This window comes from Hippopotamus amphibius, chromosome 6 (genome assembly GCF_030028045.1).
Source record: "Hippopotamus amphibius kiboko isolate mHipAmp2 chromosome 6, mHipAmp2.hap2, whole genome shotgun sequence".
Taxonomy (NCBI): Eukaryota; Metazoa; Chordata; class Mammalia; order Artiodactyla; family Hippopotamidae; genus Hippopotamus; species Hippopotamus amphibius.
In genome coordinates, this window is record NC_080191.1 from 39,423,791 (window position 1) to 39,449,314 (window position 25,524).

The window sequence follows — 25,524 nt, forward strand, 5'->3', positions numbered from 1 at the left end:
TGGTTCTCTTTCCCTGCCGCCGCGGAGTCGCGCGGAGGCGGAGGCTCGGGGTGAGTAGAGGAAAGCGCGGGTGATGGTTGAGCTCCCCGTTTTTTGCTTGGGATTCGTGATGGGTGTCTGGGCCTAAACTGAGTCTTTTTGATCAATCGCTTCCTTTTATTCTGTATTGCAGTGCACTCAAGATTCGGCTCTACCCGTAACCCACCGCCATGGCCGAGGAAGGGTGAGCCCGGGGCCCAGGGTGGTGGTGCGGGCAAGGCGTGGGCTGCGCTCGAGCCGGCAGCGCGCCTCTGGGTCTGCGGTGGCGTCGAAAGCACGTCTGATTTATCTGGCTGATGACTGGCAAGTCCAAGGCGTTAGGTGGTGTGCGGGAATTTACTAAAGGTTTAATTTTTTGTGTTTCAGCATTGCTGCTGGAGGTGTAATGGACGTTAATACTGCTCTGCAAGAGGTGCTGAAGACCGCCCTCATCCACGATGGCCTAGCACGTGGAATTCGCGAAGCTGCCAAAGCCTTAGACAAGTACGTGTATCAGTCTCAATACTGTGGGGTGTTGGAACCGGAACAAAACTGCAGCCGAGGGAAGAAAGCGTGAAGTTCATGGTCTTAGCACAAAAGTTCTGAATGGCATCCGTCCTACAGGAAACCTAGGAAAAGGTATCAGAACTCAGATCTTTAATGGCCCACTTAAAGTGTGTAGGTTTGGAATGGGGATGAGCGCTTGGTTATTTTTAAAGTAAAACTACAGTGTTTGAATGATGACTTAAGTTGTCGGATACCCCTTCACTCGGCTTGTGAGTGAAAGCTAACAGTCTGACAAACCTGTAGGTTTTGGGGTTAATTTCACTGTTATTTAGGGGCTAAGTGGGAACCTTCATTTAGTACTTTGTAAATGTAAACCATTACGTTACTGTGACAAACGTGGATTTAGTATGAATTTTGTAAGTGCAGTAGCTGTGAGGATCGTTTCGGATGTGGGATTACGTAGATTTACTCAGTGAGGTCTGTGGGTGGGTTACATTGGCAAAGCAACTGTTGTTAACTGTTAGGGCTGAATTTAAATGTTCTGTAAGGGCTACTAAGCCAGGTGAATTTAAGTCCATTCAGTTTGGTGTAGGTTGCCCAGTTGAATCCAGTGGAAACAGCACTTGTTGGAAAGTTTCTGTTACCAGTCTCTTATACTATTTGTATCTTTAAGACAATGTAATATTAAGAGTCTGGGCTAGTAACAAATTAGTAAAGTAGTTACTGAATGTAACATTTGTAGTTTTAAGAATTGTTGAAGACTAGATGATTCTGTGGATGAAGTTAAGGAAAATATGCTCTGCGGTAGCCACATCAGACTGAAGTTGTGTTCTCCAAGGGCTGCTTGTGTTTTGCTTTATAGCCAGTGCAGAGATAACTCTTCTAAAGCGCTGTAGTGGATTTAGACCTGAATTTTAACTTCTGCTGTTGGATTTTGAATTTCAGGCGCCAAGCCCATCTCTGTGTGCTTGCATCCAACTGTGATGAGCCTATGTATGTCAAGTTGGTGGAGGCCCTTTGTGCTGAGCACCAAATCAACCTGATTAAGGTAAGTTACTCATTGAATTTGGTTTTCCTGAAAACCAAATTAGCTTAATGAAAATTGGGCCAGTTAGGCACATGTCCAAATAAATATTGTCCATAATGATTTTTGTCCTACCAGAGCAAATTTAGTAAAGAGCTCTTTGCTTTCTGCATCATAAGCCTGGCATTGTTGGCTATGTTAAAGCTAGTTATAGAAACATTTTTATTCCTGCTGATTTTATGTTGATACAGGATGAGTCCTAGGTGGGGTGTTGGTAGGTGGTCTTGGTGCTGTACATGATGACAACTGGCTCCCTCTACTGAACTGCTGTGAGGAAACTGCCATGTCACCCTATCTGACTACAGCTACCTTTGATTTAATGTACTGTATTGTCAATAGCAATGCCTACTAGTGTGGTGATTTTTTTTTTTTTTTATTGCTAATAGGTTGATGACAACAAGAAACTGGGGGAATGGGTAGGCCTCTGTAAAATTGACAGAGAGGGAAAACCCCGTAAAGTGGTTGGTTGCAGTTGTGTGGTGGTTAAGGTAAGTCGGTATTTATGTCTGGGATGAAGGTTGTGCTGGGTAACCATGCGATAAGTCAGAAATCTTAAAAACAAAAAATGTATAATTCGTAACAGACTTGGGAAAAGTCTTGTGTCTTCCAGAAAAGGGAAATAAGCCATAATTAAGCCAGCCAATGAGTCTGCTTACCTGAATGTGTTTCTGCAGAAATTTAGAAAATGCTGGCAATAGGAAGGCCATGTTACGAGCCTTAAAGACATCGAAGTCATTAAGGTCCCTGAAAATGGCTACAAGACATTTTAATGGTGGGAAGCATTTTCATGAGACATGCTAATTCTTTTTAAAAGCTTCACTGTAACTAGTGTTAACAACTTAGTGGAGTTTCTAAGTTTTAGTAAAATCGCGTATTTTTTTTTAGGACTATGGCAAAGAGTCTCAGGCCAAGGATGTCATCGAGGAGTACTTCAAATGCAAGAAATGATCAAATAAAAAAAAAAAACTGGGCTCTTGTTCCTTATCTCTCTTTTTTTATTTGGGGCAGTAAAATAGGGTCCCTGTTAATGAACATCAAAAGATACTCATTGCAAAATAACTGAAAGCATGCGATTGGTCTCCTGGTTCTAAGTGAAAGCCTGTTCTCCCAACCAGTAAGTAACCTCAGTGTTGGCCAGTAGAGGAGCCCAAGTAAAGGAAGGCTTGCCGTAAGGTATTGGTGACAGGGTTTCTTGGGAGTGGACATTTATCACGACTATGAGGCCAGTCTAGAACCTGGAAAAATGGGTTGAGGCTAGTCATGTGTGGTGTCAATAATTTAAAATCCTAAAGCTGGACAAGTCAGAAAAGTACAAAGGTGGGCTGGACTGGATTTAGGCTGTGGGACACTAGACACTAGAGGGTACCTGAAGTCCAGGTGTGCTCATGTGCATATCCGTTCCCAGGGTCAGGGTGTCTTTATTTACCTAAATATTAGACACAGAAACAGGATGTGCTTCCATGAATTCTAGTCCCCCTAGAATCCCAGTAGGGAGAAGTAATGGTGACCCATGTACCTAAAGCCTGGATCAAGTTGGGGTTTTGGTATGAATGTGAAATGTTGAGCCGGGAAGGAATGATGGAAGGCTTAAGTTGGAATCCCTTCCTTGTAAATTGCCAGCTGGGTTACTTTGAGTTTCTGTCCCTTCGTTTGCCAGTCTTACTATACAGTTATAAGGCACAAGTGAAGGGAAAATGAATTGTTTGCTTTTAATTCTGATTTCTTTACATCAGCATTTACTTAACATTTTTAGTCCCTATACTGTATTTGGTGCTGTTTGTTGATGTAGTGGAAAAACCATACTTTTGTTTGATTCTTTATGGGAAATTGTGCAGTTCAGGCTAGGGATACTGTTGGATTACAGCAAAGTGCATTTTCATAGTCACTGGCCCTTTTTTGAAATAAGTGCTAGGAAGACTTTGTGAAGCTAATCTGTTTGCTGAATGTTACCTCTCACTGATTTGGGATTACATCAGCATTGATTTCCATATCTGCTGTCACCTGAGTTACAAAACACTGAAGGAATATTCTGCCCTTAACCTTTCTTAATGTAAGTACTACGTGGCTGAGTCCACTGTTGGAAATAAGATAGTCTCATCCTCTCATCTACCTTTACCGTGTTTTCTGGCATCTATCCTCTGCTAGAATGTTACGGTCACCAGGACAGTTATGGTCAAGCTAGCTTCTTAATGACCTTTCCCTTTTCTCCTCTTCCTGACTAAAAAAATTTATTTCTGGTCTGCTTTGGCCTTGGCCATGCTCTCCCTTAGTTGCTTATTTCTCTCTTTGCCCACGGATTCTATTGTAATTATGGAGTTCACGCTGTGGTCCTGTTTACTTCTCGAAGGCCAGCCTTGGACAGCTTCCAGTGTTTTGTCTGATCAGCGCTAGACTAATGGTGTGCACTAGACGGCACCCCATGAAAACCTTGAAGTTTTGTGTGCCTCAGTGAATTTTATCTTACCCTTAAAATTGTGGGGTTTTTTGTGAGAGGACAAGGAAGAGCTGTTGGCCTGCTAATGTATATCAAACTGCACCAAGTGTTAACATTTTTTTGTGTACCTGTTGATTTCCCAAGCCAGAGCCCTCTGCTCCTTCCTCTATCTTATAGACTCCAGGTTGCAATGGCCCCAGTTTTTCATCTGCACTGCTCAATTACAGTGAAGTGATGGTTCTTTTCATGACTAAGTCTTCTAGCTCTTTCTGCCCCTGCCTGAAGTCTTATCTTTCTCCACCTGGCAGTTTTCACTCATCCTTCAAAACCCAGCTCAGAGGAATGTAGCTGTGGCCTTAGAGTTGGGACTTGGCTATCTGTTATGTGGGGATAATGAGGGAGCCCCTCGGTGCTAACATGGCAGGGCAGAAGCAGGTGTCTTCGTTTTTTACTGGGAAAATAGTTTGAGGACATCCCTCATGTACTCAACACACTTAAGCCAAGTACTTGATAGTTGGTTTCTTGCTCCCATGGGCAGTGAGACTCCTTGTTCACTGGGCTGCAAGACAACCTCTAAGCCAAATCCATTTTTCTGTTCTTAAATCGTTAAAATTTTTGCTGGTCCTGATTTGTTAAAATTTCTATTAAATATGTATTTTTTGTGAGACGCTTTAAATTCTTTTAAAAAACCCCAGCACATCCATAGAAAAGTTGTGAAAAGGCTATGTTAGGTTGGTGTCCGTTAAAAACAAGAATTTGTCTATAATTGGATATGAAACCGTTATACAGGCAGAGGTGTTACCAACCCTAGAAATGTGGAATCATCTTACTGAAGACTAATCTAGCCCTTTAAATAGAGCTTCATTTTTTCTTTATAGATGAGAGTACAGAGTTGGGCTCAAGGAATATGTTAAGCACAAGCGGGCTTTGAGTGCCTCTTTATCTGTAGAGGAGGCGGGAGAGGATATTTAGCCAAGAAGGGGAAGAAAGATCGCAGCTTTCGTTCCTGGCTGAGGATGGGGCAGGATGATGGCTCAGTGGGTTGGGGCATTGTCCTCCCAGCTGGGGTCCTCGTAAAACAGCCCCACAGGGCAATACAGAATTTGCAGGAGTAATTTCTAGCAAGAGTAATGGAGGCAGCGGCGTGGCTGGCCAATGGAGGTGCCCAAGAGATGCCACCAGGCTTCCACCACCTCCCAGAGAGAAACTTGGGTGAAGTCCAACTCGTTGCCGGTGGCCAGGTGCTGGGAGCAGAGGGGTGGTCACAGAATTGAAGATTAATCTTAGAGAGTGGTCAGTTTTTTAGGGCTTGGGCTGCATAAATAACACATTGGTGTTGGTGGACTGGTGGTACTGGTGCTCCCCAGGCAAAAATAAATGAGCCTTTTTAAAAAAAACACGGCTTGCACTTCAGATGGCATAAGCACACAAAACTTTTATCACAAGTGAGGTGTTTCAGCCAGTTTTTTATCGAAAACCTACAGGGCCAGGTCGCAGTCTGTTGATGAAAGTTTGCGTTATGTGCTTTGGAAAGCTCAGAAATGAGGGAGGTGGATGACCTTAGGAATGAAGACCTGCACTAGAGGGGTGATCTTTACATTTCTTTTGCTCCATGTTTGCTGACCACCTTCATCACTGCGTTCCTGATTTGTTTTCAGGGGCAAATTGGCCTTGGGAAGGGAATGGACAATAGGAGAGACAGAAGTGCTTTTATAGGTAGAAGCTGAGCCTCAAGCATCCTCTTTAGGAACTTGAACTGAGGTGTGAAACGTGAAGATGGAGACTGGTGGTCATTCTGTGGCCCTGCCAACCTGGGAGGTTATGTTAACCTTGCATTTTCTGATGATAAAGGGTGCGAAAAATTGTAAATCATCAATTCAGAATGACTTTAGTTAACCCATTTAATGACAAGTTACAAATGAAAGAATCGTTATAGCTGTTAAGTATGTTTACTACAAAGGTCTTAATAGGACTTGTTGGTTGAAGGAGGGGAAAAATTAGGTGAAATGTGACACATCCACATAATGGGATATGGTGCCATAAAAATGGACAGAATGCAAGGGTATTTGTCTATTTTTTTTAAAGCAATATTCAAAGCATGTGTGGTAAAGCCACATTAATAAAAGAATGTAAATGCACATACCTTCAGAGAAGAGAAGAAAGGTTGGAAGGATATACATTAAGGTTTTAATGGTTGCTTTTGGAAAGGTGGGTATTGTGATTTTCCTTTTGCTTGTTTTTTTTTTCTTTAATCAACATGTATTGCTTTTGTAGTAAGAAAACTTTCAGATCTTTATTGGAGTATAATGGCTTTACAATGTTGTGTTAGTTTCTGCTGTAGAAAACATTCTTAGTTGAATGAATGGTACAAGATATTCTTAGGGTTGATTTTAAGTAGCATTAATATAAAACTTAAAATTTTTTTTATGTTTTGTGAATATGTGAATTTATTCACTTGTAAAGTAGCACTTGGGCAGCTTTAAAAGATTGAATTCAGACCTAGCCAGCAGAGGGCAGTAAGAAGCTAGTCACAGGGACCTGTCAGTAAAAGAAGTGGAGATAAGCTTGTACTGTGCAGCAGGGTCCCCTTAGGAAAAGATTCTTCTCTCACTCCTTGTTGGGCTTTAGTTTACTATTCCTGGTTGCTCTTGCATTTTGTCTTAATATTGCAGAATCTACACTCCCTAGCTGGTGAGGTCAATTCATCTTGTGCTTTGGGAGGTTGTCAGTAGAGGTGACTAGTTATTAATATTTTTATATATAGCTAAGAAATGGAAACTACAGCATATTTCTAGAGGAAAAGGTTTTGCTCTGTGATAGTGGTTTGTATGTTCTTGTTAGGCCTCTTTCTCTTCCACTATCCTGAGAGTTTAAAGTTACCTGAAGACCAAAAGTTTTCAGAGCAGGCCTATTTTGGAAAATGGCATTAAGAGCATTAAGGCAGCAGCCATACTCTGGAGATTATAATCCATAGTGTAGCCCCACGGAAGCAGTGACTTTGTTCCGTGCTGTATCTCTGGTGCCTAGAAGTAGTGCTTGGTGTGAGAGGCACATATTTTCTGTTTGCTTAGTTAACTTGTGGGTTTTCTTCTCAGGCTTAAACTCCCCAGCCTCTTTTGGCACTTGAATTTCTCATGTTCCTTTTTTCTGGCAACAGAAGTGAATCTCTCAAGTTAGGCCTCTTCTAGACTAAAATGGTGCCAAGTTGTCTCAGCTTCCCGTCCCTCCAGCTCTACTCTGGGGAGCAGGGCAGAGAAACATATACTATCCCAATATGGGGTACATAGCTCTCAGAGTCTGAAAAAATAATTTTAAAAGCCATTACGAGACCTGGGAACAGTAAAAAGCATGTGAATTCAGGGAAACTATTTTTACATTGCAGTAATTTCTTTTTGAAGCCTATTTATTGAGACACATGCCAACAGCACAGTATTGTACAAGTGATGTGAGTTAAACCTTACACAAATGTAGTATTTGTCTTTTTATTTTTCCTTCTTTCAACTCAGCTGCCCCCAACTAAAATTTACAAACAGATATGAAAATCCTGTTTGTACCTGGTTGGCTTGTTAGAGAATATGGGGTAAAAGGCCTGTGATATTTCACAGCGCTGCCACCAGGTTAAAAGGAACAAAATGCACATAAAAAAATAAATATGAGATCCGTAAGGGGAAAATAAAGTATTAACATATAAAATGCTGCAAATTAAAAATCCTGTCTTTTAGATTTGATGCTTGGATATACTTGGTGAGTTCCAGGAGTCAGCAGATGTTTTGCTAAATGGGTGCATGTTGTGTCTTGCTGGGAGGTACTTACCCACATGTAGATCATAAAGTGATGCAGTTATGCCGTTGTTTCAGGAGGGAGTACGTGTATAGTTTTTAAGAAGAAATAAAACCTTTCTACCCCTACCCGCAAGCTGGGGTTTTGAAATAAAATTATACAGTTCAAAATTTTATATTTCGAGTATCTGTCCTGTAAAGAGTAGCAATTTTATTTTCAAATAAACACGAAAATGATAATGTGGGTAATATTAATGTGCAGAAGCAAAGTTCAGAGCCCTACATGAAGAGGAGACAATGTATGTGAAATTTTTTTAGGTTTTAAAGTAACTTATCAAGGTGTAAAAATTATACTTATTACCTTTATTGTTGCCTAGTGTTGTCCTGTGAAGTGAGGCTCTTTTAAAGGGTTCCAGGTTGCATTGCTGCCATCTGGAGTCTTTGGTAATAGACTGCAGGGCAGGTGGAGGCTCACACTCAGTTACAGTTTGAAACTTTCCTTTTTTGGGTGGTAGTGAAAATAAAACAGGTAAGAAATGAGCTGCCCTTCAAAGAAACGTCTGTTTTGGTAAAACTGCTGAGGGTGGTTTCTCCTGTCAACAGTAGAACAGTGGGCAACAACAGTTTCTTCAATGAAGCAGAAACCTGCCTGCCGGATAAATCCCAGGACCCTTCGGGGTAATGACCATTTGCAAGTAAGAGTACAGATTATTTGTAGCAGGCGAAGGCAACGTTTTAAAAGCAAGCTGTATTTCTGAGGGGTGGGGGGAGGAGAGGGAGACAGAAAGGGAGAGAGACGGAAGGAGGGAGATGTGGGGAGGGGTGGAAGGGAGGGAGAGAGAAATGATGTATATTCAGGTTATAAACTAGTATAAAGTATATGTTCTACACATTTTCTTCAGTTAAAAAAAATGTCAACATTCACCTTTGATTTTGGAAGATTAGCATTTACTTAACATTATGAGTCATTAGTTGAAAATAAGTGTAATTGACATGAATATTAGCTGACCAGTTATACTTTTATTGCATGGGTAGAACCCCAGTAGTTACTTTCCCTGGTGAGTCTCAACTGATGGTGTTTTATTCAGGTGAAAATGCTCATAATCATTGCCAGTCCTCAGACTTGTATGTTGAAATTTTTTGTCAGCAAAGTAAAAGATTTTACCCTACCTATACAGTTTAATTCTGTCTTAAGGCATTCACATTTAGAAATTAACGGCCAGTTGGGATAAGAGATGCAAACTCTTATTTAAGGAACAAGATAGATCTAATAAGATTTATATTGCTTCATCTAAACTGGAAAGCAAACAACCAAAGCAAAATCTGCCCAACATATAAATAGAATATAACAAAACCAAAACTTGTGTGTAGAGTTGAGTGGAAGAGCATGTAAACTGTTCCTTTAACCCTGTAATTCTCTGATTCCTTGATTTCTGTTTTGACACTTAGATAATGAAAGTTAAACAATTGTGCAAATAAATATAGATATTTACCTTATCTTAACATTTTGCTATCCTGCACAATTGCCAGACGGCTTCATGCTTTTTCTTTTTTTTTTTTAGCTGCACCACAGGACATCCGGAACTTCCCTGACCAGGGATCAAACCCTGACCAGGGATCAAACCCACACCCCCTACAGTGGAAGTGTGGAGTCTTAACCACTGGACCACCAGGGAAGTCCCCCAAATTGCTTCATGTTTGATTTTAGTCCTTTGAAGAGACTACCAGGAAGGGGTTCTTAAGTACTTCTGGGCTCCAGGCTCTATTTCAGACTAATTATTTAGTATAAAAAAAAGTATATTTCTATAATATCTGTAAGATTACTTCTCAAAGTTAGTTTATTGCTAAATGATACAAAACTAGGGAATTAAACGATTACAGTCTTCTGCTTAATGATACAAGTGATATTCTTTAATACTTTCATCTAAAGTAATCATTAATGGTGAATTAATTTGTGGTAAATTATTTTCTAGAGTTAGTAGTATCATTACTCGTTGTGTTATTTTCTAGAAGTAGCTATGTGGCCTGACCAAAATGTGGCTTTGCTACTTTCTTGCTGTATTTCTGGAGAAGATGCTCTCTCTTGGCCAGAGAGAATTGGGCCTGGAGTTTAGGCCTGAAGTGACAAGTCTCTCATTGCAGACTCTACATGCAGTTAGAATCTGAATTTTGAGTTGGAAGGACCTGAAAAATGATCTCATTTGGTTCCCTCATCTTCTAGCTGAGACGACAGAGCCTCCATACTGCAGGATATGCTTCAAGAAGCCTTTGGACATGTGGGTAAACTGATGATAGGATTTGTGATTTTGTTGAAGATGAAAATATTCTATATTTAATATATGTGAAAGGAACACACTTTGTAAACTGATACGGCTGTATTGGTGAAGAGTATCGGGGATGAGGACCATAAACATCCTGTGAGTCCAGAAACACTGTTTAGTGCCTGCAAAATACGCTAACAAGGGCAGTTTGTTGGCTTCCACAGGAGGTGTGTACAGATGTGGAAGAATGTTTATACAAAGCCCAAATGTGCAAGCAGCATCTCCCAAAGGCCATCATTTGCGCTGTGCACTTTGTGTAGTTTTTCCCTGGTCTGCACTTGTTGCATTTAGTTTAGGCTACCAACAGTGATGTAGAATGATGAAGTCTCCAGAACTAGGGACCTACCACAGAACCCTTGTTGGGCTCCTAATACACAGGGGAACTAGCAGATCCAAGGATGTGTCTTTAAAGAGAAGGGAAGACAAGGGGAGCCATTTGTCCAGAAAAGAGTGATTTGAAAAAAAGCCTGTCTCACAGTGAGTAACAGGGGTGTGTTTTACAAAAGATGGCAGCTAGTTCTTTGCCTCGCCATTAGATAAAGTAAATACATGTTAGTGTTCAGAAGCAGTTATAAATAAGTTTAAAGAAGGAATATTGTTATCTGTAGTTGGTTGGTGGGGGATTGGACTTTTTAAAAATAATCTTGGATTAGGTATTCATTCTGTAGTGTTGGCAGAATGTTCCTAATTTTTGCAGAGAAGAACCTGTTTCTTAAAGATCTCTTTAAGATGAGTGAGCATAAGACACAGATTCTCATCCTAGGCTAAAATGCCGTTCCTATCCACAAAAATCTGGGGAGTCAGTTGTATTAACATGTCAGTGTTATTTATAGCAATAACAAGAGCAGAAGAAAAATATTTTTTTGAGATATGGAATTCTGGAGGATATGTTTTCAGATGCTGAAATTTAGAGATAAGAACCTTTTTAAAAATTCCTTTATTGTATCTGTGCTTCAGTAAAATTCCAAAGGAAGACTGCAACTTTTGTTATTAGCTTTTATCTTCCACTTACTTCTCTTTGAGTGTTTCTAAATTTGGATTCATTGGGGAGAAATCGATTTCCTGAGAATGCTTTAGTTAATATAAAAAATTCACATGTATGGTTGTTATTTTTAATATTTTAAAATGTTTTATTTATTTTATATGTTTAAAATATTTTAATGTCTTAAAATATTTTATTGTACAAAATAGATCCTTACAATTTAGGTAGTATGGAAACAATATTCAGAAAAATCAGAACTACCAATTTTGGTGTTTAAATAGACTTCAAAACTTCTCTGGAATAACTTCTATCTAAAACATACCAAATTTAAATTACTGTCACTGCCATCTTGATTAAAATTGGTTTTAATTTACTGGCTTAAAAGAACTGTATGAAAGAGCCAACAATCTCTAGTTGATAGTTTTATCCAACTCCACTTCTTTGAGGGTCATTTCAGTACATTCTGTGCAGTGAACAGGAGAGGGCAGCATGACCTCAGCTGTTGGAAAAGCAGCACAAACCCTTTATGAGCAGAGAAGGCTGGGAGCTGATGAAGAGCAGTTAGAGCAGCAGGTGCTGCAGTGTGTCTATCAAGCAGGATACACAGGAAACAAATGCGAAATAAAACTGTTTAATGCCTCTGAATGCTGTGGATTTTTACGCATATTTTCCAGAGGGGTAGCCCCTTCCCTTGTAAAAATGAAATGGGTCAGATGTTGAGATTTTTATGAGATTTAGAAAGCTGTACATGCCTAACAAAGGAGTTGGCTCTACAGCTGTGGGCTTTCTAATCTCTGTTTTTTTTTATGGAGTAGTAATTTTCTAAGAACACTAGACACTCATCTTCCTTATTCTCAAATTTCTAAACCGATTTTAATAATAAAAATGAATAAGTAATCCAGATCTCCGGTCAATAAAAGTACATATATGCACTCAAACTGCTACTGTCTGTTTTGTTGCAGTATTAGTGCAGAAGAGAAAAGGTTAGATTGGCGAATTCATGGACCTCAAGGTCATAAGACCTCAGCTTCTATTTAGCATCCAGTTTGGTACCTCTCCTTGAGGAGGCACCTTCCAGGGAATACAAACTTGAAGTGTGCAACTTGGATATGTTTCGCTGAAATATATGTGTGTGTGTGTGTGTGTGTATAAGTATGTCTGTAAATAAATTTACATATGTGTGTAAAGAACTTGTATTCTTTCTTAGCTTCCTTCAGGAAATTTAACCAGCTGTTGGAAGAGTACCTGGAGAATCAACGTGCATTGGCTTTAAGAAAAAAGAGGAAAAAATGAAGGTCTAAATAAAAAAGTTTTCTTGCTGCTTATGTTAGGCATTTACTGTGGTTGGGAACGAAAAGATTCAGAGGATTGTTTTAAATTGACGAGTTGCATTCCAGCCTCAACTTTCATTTAAAAATTTTATATTCTTAGAAGTCTTGTTTAGGAGATAATTCCCAAAAACGTTGCCTGTGAAATATGGATTTCTGTTCCTCACTTTCATTAACCTTTGAGCTTTAATTTCCTTATGTCTGCATATAATCTTCTTTGGGCAATGCTTTTCATCCCCCCCCCCCCCCATTTTGAGAAAGCAACCCTTCCATAAAGGCATACATTTGACTTGTGTGTACTAAAGAGAACATTTTATTAATATGCTCTTTTCCCATTAAAATCCTGGGTTAACAGATGCATAACTATAGCATTTATCGGTTCAGCAGAGATCCAGAGGTGACCTTGACAGCTTGTATCTCTGCCAGGGTTACTGTATCAGAAATAATGACTTGAGTGTGAGTTTGAATAAATGAAAACTATAGATGTTTAATCGTAATGCAGTCAGAGGTTTATCCTGGCCTCCATACACAGTAGGGAGGGAATATCTGATTTTAAAACCCATTTCACCTTTCTTTTTCAATATGTTAGGTCTCCTCATTAAATTGTGAACAACGACACTGGTACTAATTTTCATCTCTTTTGACATGCTAAGGGTTTTAAAATGGGATCTGACAGGTTCTTGGTGTGTTTGTAGGGCCGACCCGCTGGGCATCAGATTGATTAGTATGGTTGTTATAGTGTCCATACCAATGCATTGAAAAGGGGATTGCAATGGTGAATACACACACACTCAGAGGAATGCGATGGTGCATGCTTGCACACGCGCGCGCACACACACACACACACATTGTAGTGATTGTTCAGCCCACACTGGTTTTATAGTCGGTTGGGGGGCGGGGTCTTTGGGTGTGACCTGACTTTGCAGGTTAGTGATTATGAGACCCTAGAAGAGTCATTTAGCTTATTTAAACCCCAATTCTTCTCTAAAATAGGAATACTAATACTCTTAGAGTTTTTTTGATTTTGTGAACATTAACTGAGATAATAAGTGTAAAGTACTTACTTAGTTCAGTGTCCCAAACATGAATGATGGTGGTTATTATGAGGATAAAGAATTATCACGGCAGATTTAAATACACATAAAAAGTATAATCAGGCTACTTTTTCCTTGCAAATCCCTAACCTACATAAGGATAGCTTTAAGATCTGTTAAAAACTCGGGTATCCCCTAAGGAATAGGTTATAACTTTTTGTTACACAGTGCTTGAGACAATATATTTGTGTAACCTTCTCAGAAAAGTTTTATAAATAGCTTTCATAGGCCATGGACTTTATTAGGGTCCCAGTCCCCAGGGATTCATAGAAGCTGGTCTAAAGATTATAGAAAACTGTTCTGCCCAATGGGAGTTTATGTCTGTTCAGACTCCTGTTCTTGGCTTCAGCTCTCAACTGTAGCTTTGTGTCTCCATAGATAGCATGGATGTTAATTTAAGAGCATTGTTTGTGGCCAGTGGAGATTTTATCTTGAACAATATTTCTCAAACAGGAAATATTTGCACTGACATACTGGATGTTTAACACAATGTGTTCATTTTATTTCTGTAGAATCTCTTTGCTGTTGTTTTTACCTAAGAAACAAAATGAGTTTAACTATTTTGAAAATTTAGGTCTTCTTCCTTGAAAGCTTTTTGACTTTGGGTCCTTTGTGTTTTCTTTCAATTACAGTTTAGGTCTTTGAGCAGTGAGGTCCGATAATCATTCTTTCCCTGCCCTTCCTTCTGGTTGCCCACGTGCACTTCCCATATTAGCTTGTAGATTGTATACTTGATTAAGAGTTTCCTGAAGGTAGGAAACATTCTTCTTATGTGCTTTCCCTAATGCCTAATAAGATGTTTTTTTTTTTTTCCAAATGGTGCTTAAAAAATGAGGACGTGAGTATAAACTGTAGTCATATTTTGTGCATTAGGGGTATAAGCACTGCCAAGTATGATTAGGCTGAAATGGAGGTTCTTCATTCTGGAAAGATGACAATTTAGAAAAGAAATAGAAAGGTACTTTACACACTGAGTAGATAATATGTTACTCCAAGAGGTGATATGGGCTGAAAAGAGTAAGTTTCGTTAAGTGTTGAGGCAAGAGGTAGAAGGATTAGTTAAGGGAAGCTATGGGTTTTAAGGACTCTCTGAACTTTAAAGCTAATGTGAGCTGCTGCTATCTTGGCATTTCTGTCAAGATTGAGTCATTCTATTAGACTGGCAGGGCCCTGGCTTTGATAGTAGGGCAGTTCTTACATTTTCAGGAGTCAAAAAGAATGGAATGTATCAGTTATAATGATTTTGTCCTTGTCCCCAGTACCCTTTATCATCCTCCCCTAGCAAAACCCAGCCCTGGTTAATACAGTACTTTTCCTGGTCCATGCCTGAACCACATAACTAAACACCATTGCAGAAAAGCACATAACCAAACCAACTGGTTTCATATTGAATATGTAAGGATGCAGGTAGGAGGTTAGAAATCGTGGTGGCAACTTGATGTTTCTTCCTAATTATTTCTGTTTTCTCTCATTGAAATAAGAAAGCAAGGTTATGAGCCAGAGTCAGCATGAGGGGAGAAGGTGACGATCTGAGGTGAGTGGACAGTGACAGAGTGAATGGGCAAAGCATGTGACCCCACATCCCCTTGCGATACTGTCCCCGTTTCTCAATTCCCGTTTACAGCAAAACTACCCACAGGGCTGTCTATGCTGCCTGTCTTCGGTTCTGCTTCTAGTTCATCTTAAAACCATTTCAATCAGATATTCACTCAAGATTCCTCTGAAACTTCTCTTGTCAAGGTCCCTGGTGAATTACATGTTAAACTTAATGGTCAATTCTCTGTCCTTAACTTTTTTGACTTCTCAGTAGCATTTGACAGTTGACCACTCCCTTCTCTCTGAAATACATTTTTGTCTTCTGTTTTTGCTACTTCAGTGGCTCCTCCTTCTTGGTGTGCATTACCAACTCTTCATCCTGTGTCTGACCCAGTATTGGAGAACGCAGCTTTCATTCCCTGGACCTCTTCTCTGTCCACACTCACTCTCTTGGTGGTCTCATCTATATAGACGCGGAGGGCTTCCAACTTACAGCTCTGTCACAGACCTTTCCCCTGAACTCCAAAAGCATATACCCAACTGCTCACTTGTTGTCTCTACTTGTATATGTAACAGGCTTCTCTAACCAAACTTCTGATATTTCCCCAAAAAACTTACTTCGTTCCTGATTCTTCCCTGTTGCAGGAAATCTCAACTTTATCCTCTTAATTGCTCAGGCTAAAAACTTGGGAGTCTAGCTGGCCTGTTCTTTCCTGTGTACCCCACATTCAGTTCTGTCAGAATGTTGTTATTTTTACCTTTAAGATAGAGTCAACATGTGGTCATCTCTTACCCTTTTCATACAGAAAATAGAGCAGCCTGATATCACATGGTCCAAGCCCATGCTGGTCATCGCAAAGGTAGGAACATGCATTAGGTCACATTTTGGAGAAGTTTATAGACCGATGTTGCCTTTTCCTGAATACCAGGCTCCAGCCAGTCAAATGTTCATGGAAAGGTGATGGTAATAACTCACTTTTTCAAAAAAAAAAAAAAAAAAAAAAAAAAAAAAAAATAACTCACTTTTTCTATTTCCTTGGCATCTACACCCTCTGACCTTAATATCTCCTTCACTGTTATATTTATTTAGCATGTCCTGTGACTCTTGCATGATATTGATTTGTGAAATAGAATTAACACACAGACCACCAGCAGTTCACCTGTGTCAAAATAGCTCTAAAGGAGACGTCATCTGTGGAGGATAAATAAGAGGCACTTACATGGCCTAAAATAAACAGAAGGAAAAGAAATAAACCTGAGATGCTGCAGGACTTGGGAAGCAATTTTATATCAATTCTGCAATTGCAGAGAGAAACTCAGGAGAAAACCTCAGGTCCGCCTGTGATGGGGACAGCAGCAGGCCGGGCACTCGGGACCAACAGGCACAGCTGCTCAGATGTGTGTGTATTGGTCTTGTGTTTGTATTTGTGAGTGTGCACGGTGCTCATAGACTGAACATAAAGAAAAATTGTTCTTTATGATAGGACTTCCCTGGCAGTCCAGTGATGAAGACGCTATGCTTCCACTGCAGGGGGCAGGGGTTCAATCCCTGGTTGGGGAACTAAGATCTCACATGCCATAAATAAATAAAAGAAAAAAGAAAAAAAGAACAAATTGTTCTTTATTATAATTTTAACTTAGTGCAGCACCTAACAAAGGGCTTTGCATATTAAAAATGCAAGTACTAGTTGAATGAATAAATAAAAATCTATTGAAAAATGCGCATAAACTACAGCATATTAATAAATGAACACGTTCTCAGTGTTAATGTTTCGCTTGTTTCACTGATTGCTGTCTTGGAAATAGTCAATTAATAGTCAATAGTTAAGGCTATCTAAGAGATACATCGAGACACATTATCTGTTTACCTTGCTAAAGGTTAATTGCTGTGATTTCAAACACCTTTTGGATCTATCCCTACAGGAGTTATAGAAAAATCTATTGTTGATCAGTATATAGCCGTTGTGACTTACATGCGTAAATATACAAACTAGGTGCTCATGTTGTCAATAAATACTGCTTATTTATAATTTGGATCCTGAGTTTCCTTCGCCACTTCTAGCCTGAGCAAAAGTATAGATGACAGAGCAGTGAAAATCCAGTGCCGCTACTGGATGAGCAAGTAAAGGATGTGTCTCCAAACAGAGGGTCAGTAGCATCATTTTATGTGTTTATGAATTGGCATGTTAAGGAATTCAGTTTTAAACTGAATTATTAGAATTTTATCAGTGCCTCTGTAGTTGCTTCAAAAACTGATTTTATGCCATCTGAAGTTAGTAGGTAAGAGGAAAATGGAAAAATGTATTTCATATGTTAGATTCATATGTAAATTGAGTGCAGTTTTAGGCTTCAGATGAAACACTGGGCTCCTATGGAATTTTTTACATACTGTATAATAAAAGTCTGCAATCGGATACCTCACACATTTCCATTAACCTCTGACATTGAATTTGTTCTATTCTGATTGTTTTTTCATTGATACAAGTGTTTGGTGAGGAATTAAGGAGCTTTCCTTCACAAATGTTTTGTTTGATTTACAGCATTTTTGGCTGTGATAATTCGGGTTAGAATACTTTACTGTTGAAACCTTAAAAAAAAATTAGTTAAATTCCCAAAGGATAATGTGCATCAGTTCTATGTTAAGCTCTTTGTTCAGACTTACTTCAGCCTCCAAAATGTGTTTTCACTAACATTATAGCGTGATAAATGAAAAAAGTGTGTGCACAGCTTAAAACATTTGGAAATGCTTCTATAAGTTGCTTTTATACTGGCCAGTTTACTTTTTCCATAAAAGTATTCCTATTCCATGCTCTGCTGTCCCACAGGTTGCCGAACAGTGAACATGAACTCTGTAGGAATTTTATTTTTGGACTTAAAAACTGGAATTATATAGTAGACAATTTTTACTCTTGTCTAATTGAATTCTCCAACGTTTCCCCTTCTCGTTTCTTTTCCTTTGAATATTTATGTGCATTTCCTTAACTTACAGCACAAAAACCTTCCAGTTAACAAAGAGTTAAGTGTCATATTCATCCCTCATTTTCCATGCCGTTTCAATCTCCTTTTTGACCTTTCTGATCACCTTCGTTCCTCAAGCACTTAGTAGTTGTGAACCATCAAAGTACAGCATCATCACCAGGACAGCCTACATCACTAAGATGATTTACCCCTTTACACTCTGGATCTGCTCTTCCCAATATGGCAACCAGTAGCCATAGGTGGGTGTTGAACACTTGCAGTGGGGCTGTCCCGAATCGAAATGTGCTGTGAGTGTAAAACACACACTGGATTTCAAAGACTTAGTACAAATAAAAAGGATGTAAAGTACTTATTAGTAATTTTTATGTTGATTACATTTTGAAATGGTAGTATTTTGAGTTTATTGACTTAAAATGTCATATTAAAAAATTTTCGGGGCTTCGTAGGTGGCACACTGGTTAAGAATCCACCTGTCAGTGCAGGGGACACTGGTTTGATCCCTGTTTCAGGAAGATCCCACATGCCGTGGAGCAACTAAGCCCGTGAGCCACAACTATTGAGCCCACATGCCTAGAGCCCGTGCTCCACAATGAGAGAAGCCACGGCAATGAGGAGCCCATGCACCACAGCAAAGAGTAGCCCCCACTCACCGCAACTAAAGAAAGCCCGCGCAGAGCAAAAAAAGACCCAACACAGCCAATAAAATAAGTAAATAAATAAATTTATTAAAAAAAAAGAAATTTTCTTTTTTTAAATGAGGCTTCTAGAAAATCCTTTTGAAAATGTAGCTACCAGAAAATGTGGCTTGCATTATATTTAGATTAGATAGTACTGCTCAACATCAATCTTTCTCAAATCTGGTTACCTATCAGAAGCATCTAGGAAACTTAAGAAAAACCCCAGAGTTTCCTGGGTCCTACCCCAGACCTACTATATCCAAATACTGGACATGGCTCTTAGGAATCTCTACTTTTAGAAAGCTCTCCTGATAATTTTAAGGATACCAGTTAGTAGTGTACCATTTGAGAAATTCCACTCCAAATGCCCCTCTTTTGCTACCTCATGGCAACGCTTTTTGGCTTGGATCCCATGCATTGCAAGAAATGATTATGTGACTGAATATGGTTGTGGGTAAATCACAAAAAGAAGTCCCTACCTACTTGCTAAAGTAGTTTTCTTTCCTTAACCTATTTAAATTTAGAACTCTAAAAAGCAGCTTAGTGTATTTGAATAATGCTGTATCTAATTCAGCTGGGACCAGCAATGGTCATTTACTTTTCTTTCTTTTTTTTTCTTTTTAAGACTTTTAAATTACTTTTTTAAGAGCAGTTTTAGGTACACAGCAAACCTGAGAAGAAGGTACGTAAATTTCCCATATACTCTCTGCCCCCACACATATCAACATCCCTCAGCAGAGTGATACATTTGTTACAGTTAATTGATGAACCTATAATGACACATCATCATCACCCAAAGTCCATAGTTTACATTCAGGTTCAGCCTTGGTGTTGTATTGTTTGCTTTCAGAAATACCAATGGGGGTGAGGAGGAGAAATGGTATATGACTATACCAAACATTTGGTTTTAACTTCAAGTGTTTTCTTGACAGACTGGTCTGCTGATGAGCGCTCTTCAGTATCTTTCTTTCATTAGCAACATCCAAAGTGCCTTCTTTACAATTTCTACTATTTCTTTCAAATGTAGAATGGTCTTAAATATGAATATGAGGCAATCTACCTGCACTACTTTCTAGATTATTGTGATCTTTTCTTTAACCTTCTGTAGCTTTGTCACTTAATTTGGCAGAAATCATTTTTCTACTTATCTTTCCAAAGGTTTCACTTAGCTTTTCAGTTAGCTTCCACAGAGATAACAACTTTTTGTTTTTGCTCTTATGCTTTATAAGTTTATACTGTTTATTAAATTACAAAAGTCCAATAACAATTACAGCAGTCACAATCAAGTTTGGGAATAAATTTATTTGGCTTTTGTTAAGTGTAAAACTCAATGTACAGGCTTCTCAGATGTAGGTTGCTGTTGAGAACATTCAGAATACCCTGGGCATCAGTATATATGCTTAACAGAAGGAATGGATAGTATAGTGAATTAATCTGGCAAATCAGTTAATGGAAGGTCATTGAGAGAAGCTCTACTATAAGAGTAATGATATAAATAATAGTAATAGTAACTGATATTTACTGAACACTTACTATGTGCCAGACATAAACACACACACACACACACACACACACACACGTATCATACCTCACTTTCGCTCACAAACATCCTTTGAGGCATGATTTATAATTAGCTTCCTTTTATGCTGTAGGGAATTGAGATTTCCAGAGGTTAAGTCACTTAAGGTCATACAACTTTAAGTCTGGAGATAAAATTCAAACCCCAGTCAGTCTGATCCCAGAGTCAGGGACCAAATTTTAGTTTCAAAAGCCTAACCTTGGCGAGAGGGTTCATGCTGTCCCTTGCTGGAGATCTCACTTGGCCTGACATTGATCTATAGGACTGGGTCAAGGGCAGAGACTCTGCAAAGCAAGTAATCACCATAACAAATAACTTGCATGTGTGTCTTAGATCAGAGGACAACTCTATAAACTTTTTTAGAATATGATGAAGCATCGTGTAATTAATATACCTAATGTCTTAAACCAATGAATAGATTCGGTATTTTGAAGCAAATTTTGCTGAGAATATTATTTGAGCCCAGGCTTCAAGGAGATAAATAAATTCTTATCCTTATTTCTGGACACTCTATCCAGGGATCCCAAAACCAGGTATTTATCATGCTGTCTCCTTTGTGGTACTTTTCTTTGGTGTGATAAATGTGGCTTCCTGGAAAGGCTGCTTTACACCAGCCTTGAGGCAGAACCCTTTTAGCTCAAAGAAAAATAAATTGGCTTCAGAAAAAAAAAAAATCATTGTCAACCTTTTAATCCTTCCTTTTCCATCTTCTTTCTCCTGACTATGGTACCATGCATAGTTCAGTCTTCAGGGATCCATTGTTCATTTCTAGAAGAGCGTCAGATGACCCAGATGTGCACTTTGAGTGCCTTTTATATGCTTTGTCACACCCATATTTGTATGTGACAATTAATCACCCATGGATCAATCACCTACAACACTGCCCCAGGCTATCTCTGCCCCCACCACAATTTTCCTCCCACAGGAAAGCTGGGTGGATAGCTTTGTTGAGGTGTCGTTTGGTAATAAAATATTTTTCCAAGACGTTTTCCAGTAAGCTGTGGAGCACTTATAGCGATTTGCACCTATTTTCTTGTCTTAGCAACTGAATAATAGCATTTACTTTCTTTGAAGTATAATTATGCCTGAAGAAGTCATTCTATTTATTTGGTGGTTCTAGATTTTCTGAGACTTTACTTTTGAACCTACCACACTGGAAACATTTATTTGTAATGATAATTTTGATGTGAGTGTTAAAAAAAAAAATCAAGCTGTGCAGCTTTTTTTTTTTTTTTGCACTGGTAAAAGCAATCAAAATTATTCTGTAAAGTTTTCAGGTCATAAAAACTTGCCGGGGAAGTGAACAATTTTGTTAGTGCCTTAAACTAAGTTGGACATAGATTGGCTATACCATGTCATTGGAAGTTAAAAATTTCTGAATGCCAGTAAATAAGCAGTTGCCACAAGTAGGTCCAAAGGGAATAAAAATACTGAAATTTCTCTTCTGTCAAGGCTGTCTTTGGGTGTCCGTGAGACAATATTAAACATGAGTTTCATTTAATTTCAAAAACATTAGCTTTATAGTTAAATAGGTGTCACGGCGAAAAGAAATTCTGTCATTGTTTTTCACATTTCAGGGTTGGAAAACAAATTGAATATCGAGAGTAGATGGGAAGCTTGCACGTGTCTTCATAGATGGACAAACTCGAACATTTTGCAGAGGGCACGGGAATTTGGATAATGGCTCACATGTGTTTTGTAAAATAAATACTGCTTATGTAGTAGAGTAGCAGTCCTCAAACTGTGGTCCCAGGACCAGCATATTAGCATCACCTTTATTTTAGGAAGGCATATTCTCAAGCACCACCCAAATCTTCTTGAATCAAAAACTCTGAGAAATTCCGTAGCAATCCGGTGGTTAGGACTCCACACTTTCACTGCCAGAACCTGGTTTGATCCCTGATGGGGGAACTGAGACCCCACAAGCTGCCCAGCACCGCCAAAAGAAATCCAAAACAAACAAACAAACAAATAAACAAACAAACCCTATGGGGGTAGAGTCCAATGATCTGAGTTTAAACGATCCCTCCAAGTGATTCTGTATCCTAATGTTTGAGAAACACCGCCATACACAATTATTTTATTTGGAAGAAAATTTTGGCATCCTCTCTCAAAACTGTCATTTAATAGGTAAAGATGTGAGGCTTAGAGAAGTTATGTAGTTCATATAAGATGTTGTTCGAGTTGCAAAGAACAAAGTCAAACAATAATGATTTAGTTTATGGACATTTTGTATGGTATCACTGATACCAAGTCTTAGAGTGTTGTGTGGACTCTGGCATCTTTTTCACTGTCTCTTTTATTTCTAATACTTCTGACTAAAGAATAACCTTCTCTTCTCTCTTTCTACCTCATGGCTTCTGCTTACATCTTTTATTGCCTAATTGCTTTTGCTTAATGCCTTTTCTTTCCATGGGTAGTTTTGTTTCGTTTTGTCTTGTTTTTCAAATTTTGCGTAGTCTACCACCTGTATCCCATTCTGTGTATTACTGTTTAAAGTCCCTAAGAGAGAGGATCTGATGTAAATGATGGAGTTCCTCTATCAGGCCAAGCTGTAGTGCCAAACCATCTCATTCAATCACTCAACAACTCTTTATTGAGATTTTGTGTCTTTGATTATTCGGGACTTCGGAGACACAATGAAGAGGATAAACAAAATATTCAAGTCTCCACAGCTCTTAAATCTTAGTTGGGAGGCTGAACAGAAAATAGAGAATAAATATTTACAAGTCGACAATCTTTTATCTGCAATTCTGAAATTCAAAAAGCTCTTCAAACAGAAAGGTATTTCCTAACTCAGCTGGCAGCAAAACCTGACCTAACTTGAACTCCTCTGGCAGCAGAACGTGACCTGGGGAAAGGTGAAGCTATTTGTAGTCTTTGTTTATCCCTCTTGCATGAATTCCCATGAACTGTACTGAAGAAATGCTCATGTCTGATTATGAGGAGCTGTCACAAACCTGATGGGAGTATGCCATGAAGCCTTCATGAAAAGTCTAAAACAATTAAAATTTGAAAGCACAAAGTGGTCCCAAGGCTTTTGGATAAGGGTTACAGATCCGTAATCAAGGTTGCTAAGTGCTATCAAGGAAAAAGGATAGAGACAAGTGGGAAATGCTATGTAGATCCTAAACACTAATGATTGCTGTTGTCAGCATGCATCCAACTCTGGGAGCAGTCACTAACGTGTTAGAGATGAGACAATGCAATCCCCATTACGAGACAGAGGGGCTTTTGCAAGTAAAGCATGCAAAAAAGAACGTGTTAATTTCAAAACTTCTAATCCATTCCCACCATGTATTTCCTTAAATACAATGGAAAATATTATTAAAATTACAGCTTGATTATACAACAACTTCCCACTGACTATTTTACAGTTGGTAGTATATATATGTCTGTGCTACTCTCTCGCTTCGTCTCAGTTTCCCCTTCACCCCCCACCCCCTCCCATACCTCGAGTTCTCCAGTCCATTCTCTGTATCTGCATCCTTGTTCTTGTCACTGAGTTCATCAGTACCATTTTTAGATTCCGTATATGTGAGTTAGCGTACAATATTTATCCTTCTCTAAAGGGAGTCCAACTCGAGGATGGAAGATGCCTTAGAGGGGGCAGGGAGGGTGGGGGGGAATCGGGGGGGGGGAGTCAAGAAAGGGAGGGAATACGGGGATATGTGTATAAAAACAGATGATTGAACCTGGTGTACCCCCCCCCAAAAAAATTACAGCTTGTTGTAGTAGGATATTAATGCTTTTAATGCATGGAGAGTCCATGGAGATGGATTTACGTGATGTCCTTCTATAGTGAGGGCATACATATGTTTAGATAAATGGTGACTAAGTGGATTAATTAATGGCGTGGAGAAGAGAGTATAAAGAGCAAGGGAATTTGAATTATCCTTCTGTGTGTGTGGTCCAGTCTAAGCAAATTTGTGGCCTTTTCTACATGCAGAAACAGCATATGGAAATCTCCTATGCAATGTTAGTGATAGCATCAGTCTTGCCAGCTTCAAATTCTGTGCCACTGTTTATATTTAAATTTTTTCTCATACTGCATGCCATATAGTCTTCACCTGCTAGGAAGTATTAACTACTAAGCTGTTATCAACCTGTTTCAAAATACAAGTGCTGTTGACTATTGCCTTTCCTTATTTTATCTTGTGTGTAATTTGTAACAATATCTAATGTGCACTGAATGGTGTCATTAGCCCAGGATAAACCTAATGAATATTAAAGATGGATATGCATCTTGTCATAGGCTGGATTTAAACTTTTAAGTGACTTCTGGCTTTTTGATCTCTAAAAATTTTAAACAAGAAGTTATGTTTGGCAAAGGATCAGGCATTGAGAGCCACAACATCGCAGTGCTGGGTGAAAAGTTAAGAACTTCTTCCTCATCCCCCTTGGCACATGATCACACGATCTCTGCTTGGATGCTTGAAGGAATAATACTCAGCCACCTCTATTTCTTTTTACCACTTCATTTTTGCTCTATGTGGAGTAAAATGTCATATTAGGAAAACTGCCTGGTTTTGTTTTCTGAAGTTACAGTGTCTGGTCTGCTCTTCCAATTTTTGACGTATATCACCATAGCCTATCCTCATCTTTTCTTTGCCAAGTTGTCAGAGAAGTTAGTTTGGGCAACTTTTCTTCACAGCTCATGGTTTCTAAACCCATTGGTCTCCAGTAGACCCTTATTTTGTATTGTCCATTTAAAGATGTAACACCCAGATCCAGGCATTTAATGTTGTTCTGATCCACATAGAATAGAATGACAGTAAAAGTTTCCTAAATCCAGAACCATACTGTTATTTCTCAATCCTGTCATATATTTTCATATTTATGTTCTTACTTGGAGCTGTTGTCTTTGACACTTTCCTGGCACCTCACTTGGGCTGCTTTGTATCTTAGATTTTTTTTACATCCTGTCCTACAGATTCATGGTTGGTGGTGTATCTGATAGGCAGAAATCAGCCAATTTCCACACAGGAATATTTCCAAATAATGGGAAAAACTCTGATTACGTTAATTGGAATTTTAAAAGCAGGATTTTCATTCTGTTTTACATTTTTAGGGGTAACCCAGCTGGGTTAACCCTGCTGTTCACAATATTCTCATTGCTTTTTACCTTACATTTATTGATTTCAGAAAGTGTTGGTGGGGATTCATGTTCAAGATACTGAGCCCTGAACTCACAAGTAATAAATAG

At 38.9% G+C, this 25,524-nt stretch overlaps 1 protein-coding gene, 3 non-coding genes and 1 pseudogene across 6 annotated transcripts; all 5 read left to right on the forward strand.

Moving 5' to 3' along the window:
• Window positions 1-12,063, forward strand: RPS12 (ribosomal protein S12). 3 transcript variants are annotated; one of them, XR_009054273.1, is made up of 7 exons: window positions 1-50; window positions 173-223; window positions 406-522; window positions 1,471-1,573; window positions 1,996-2,097; window positions 2,495-8,517; window positions 9,385-12,063. XR_009054273.1 is itself a non-coding variant. In XM_057738564.1 (6 exons), exons 2-6 carry the CDS (start codon window positions 210-212, stop codon window positions 2,555-2,557), a joined length of 399 nt encoding a protein of 132 aa, XP_057594547.1. In that variant the 5' UTR covers window positions 1-50; window positions 173-209; the 3' UTR covers window positions 2,558-12,063. The 3 variants fall into 3 exon arrangements, 1 of the variants encoding a protein (XP_057594547.1); XR_009054272.1 differs by having other exon boundaries at window positions 2,495-2,723; XM_057738564.1 differs by having other exon boundaries at window positions 2,495-12,063.
• On the forward strand, window positions 750-822 carry LOC130856215 (small nucleolar RNA SNORD101). The gene has a single exon (XR_009054507.1). It is a non-coding gene; the product is annotated as a small nucleolar RNA SNORD101 (small nucleolar RNA).
• On the forward strand, window positions 1,839-1,915 carry LOC130856232 (small nucleolar RNA SNORD100). Its single transcript, XR_009054523.1, has one exon. It is a non-coding gene; the product is annotated as a small nucleolar RNA SNORD100 (small nucleolar RNA).
• Window positions 2,242-2,371, forward strand: LOC130856226 (small nucleolar RNA SNORA33). The gene has a single exon (XR_009054517.1). It is a non-coding gene; the product is annotated as a small nucleolar RNA SNORA33 (small nucleolar RNA).
• The window catches only part of LOC130854888 (40S ribosomal protein SA-like), a 19,246-nt pseudogene continuing 5,336 nt past the window's right edge, over window positions 11,615-25,524 (forward strand).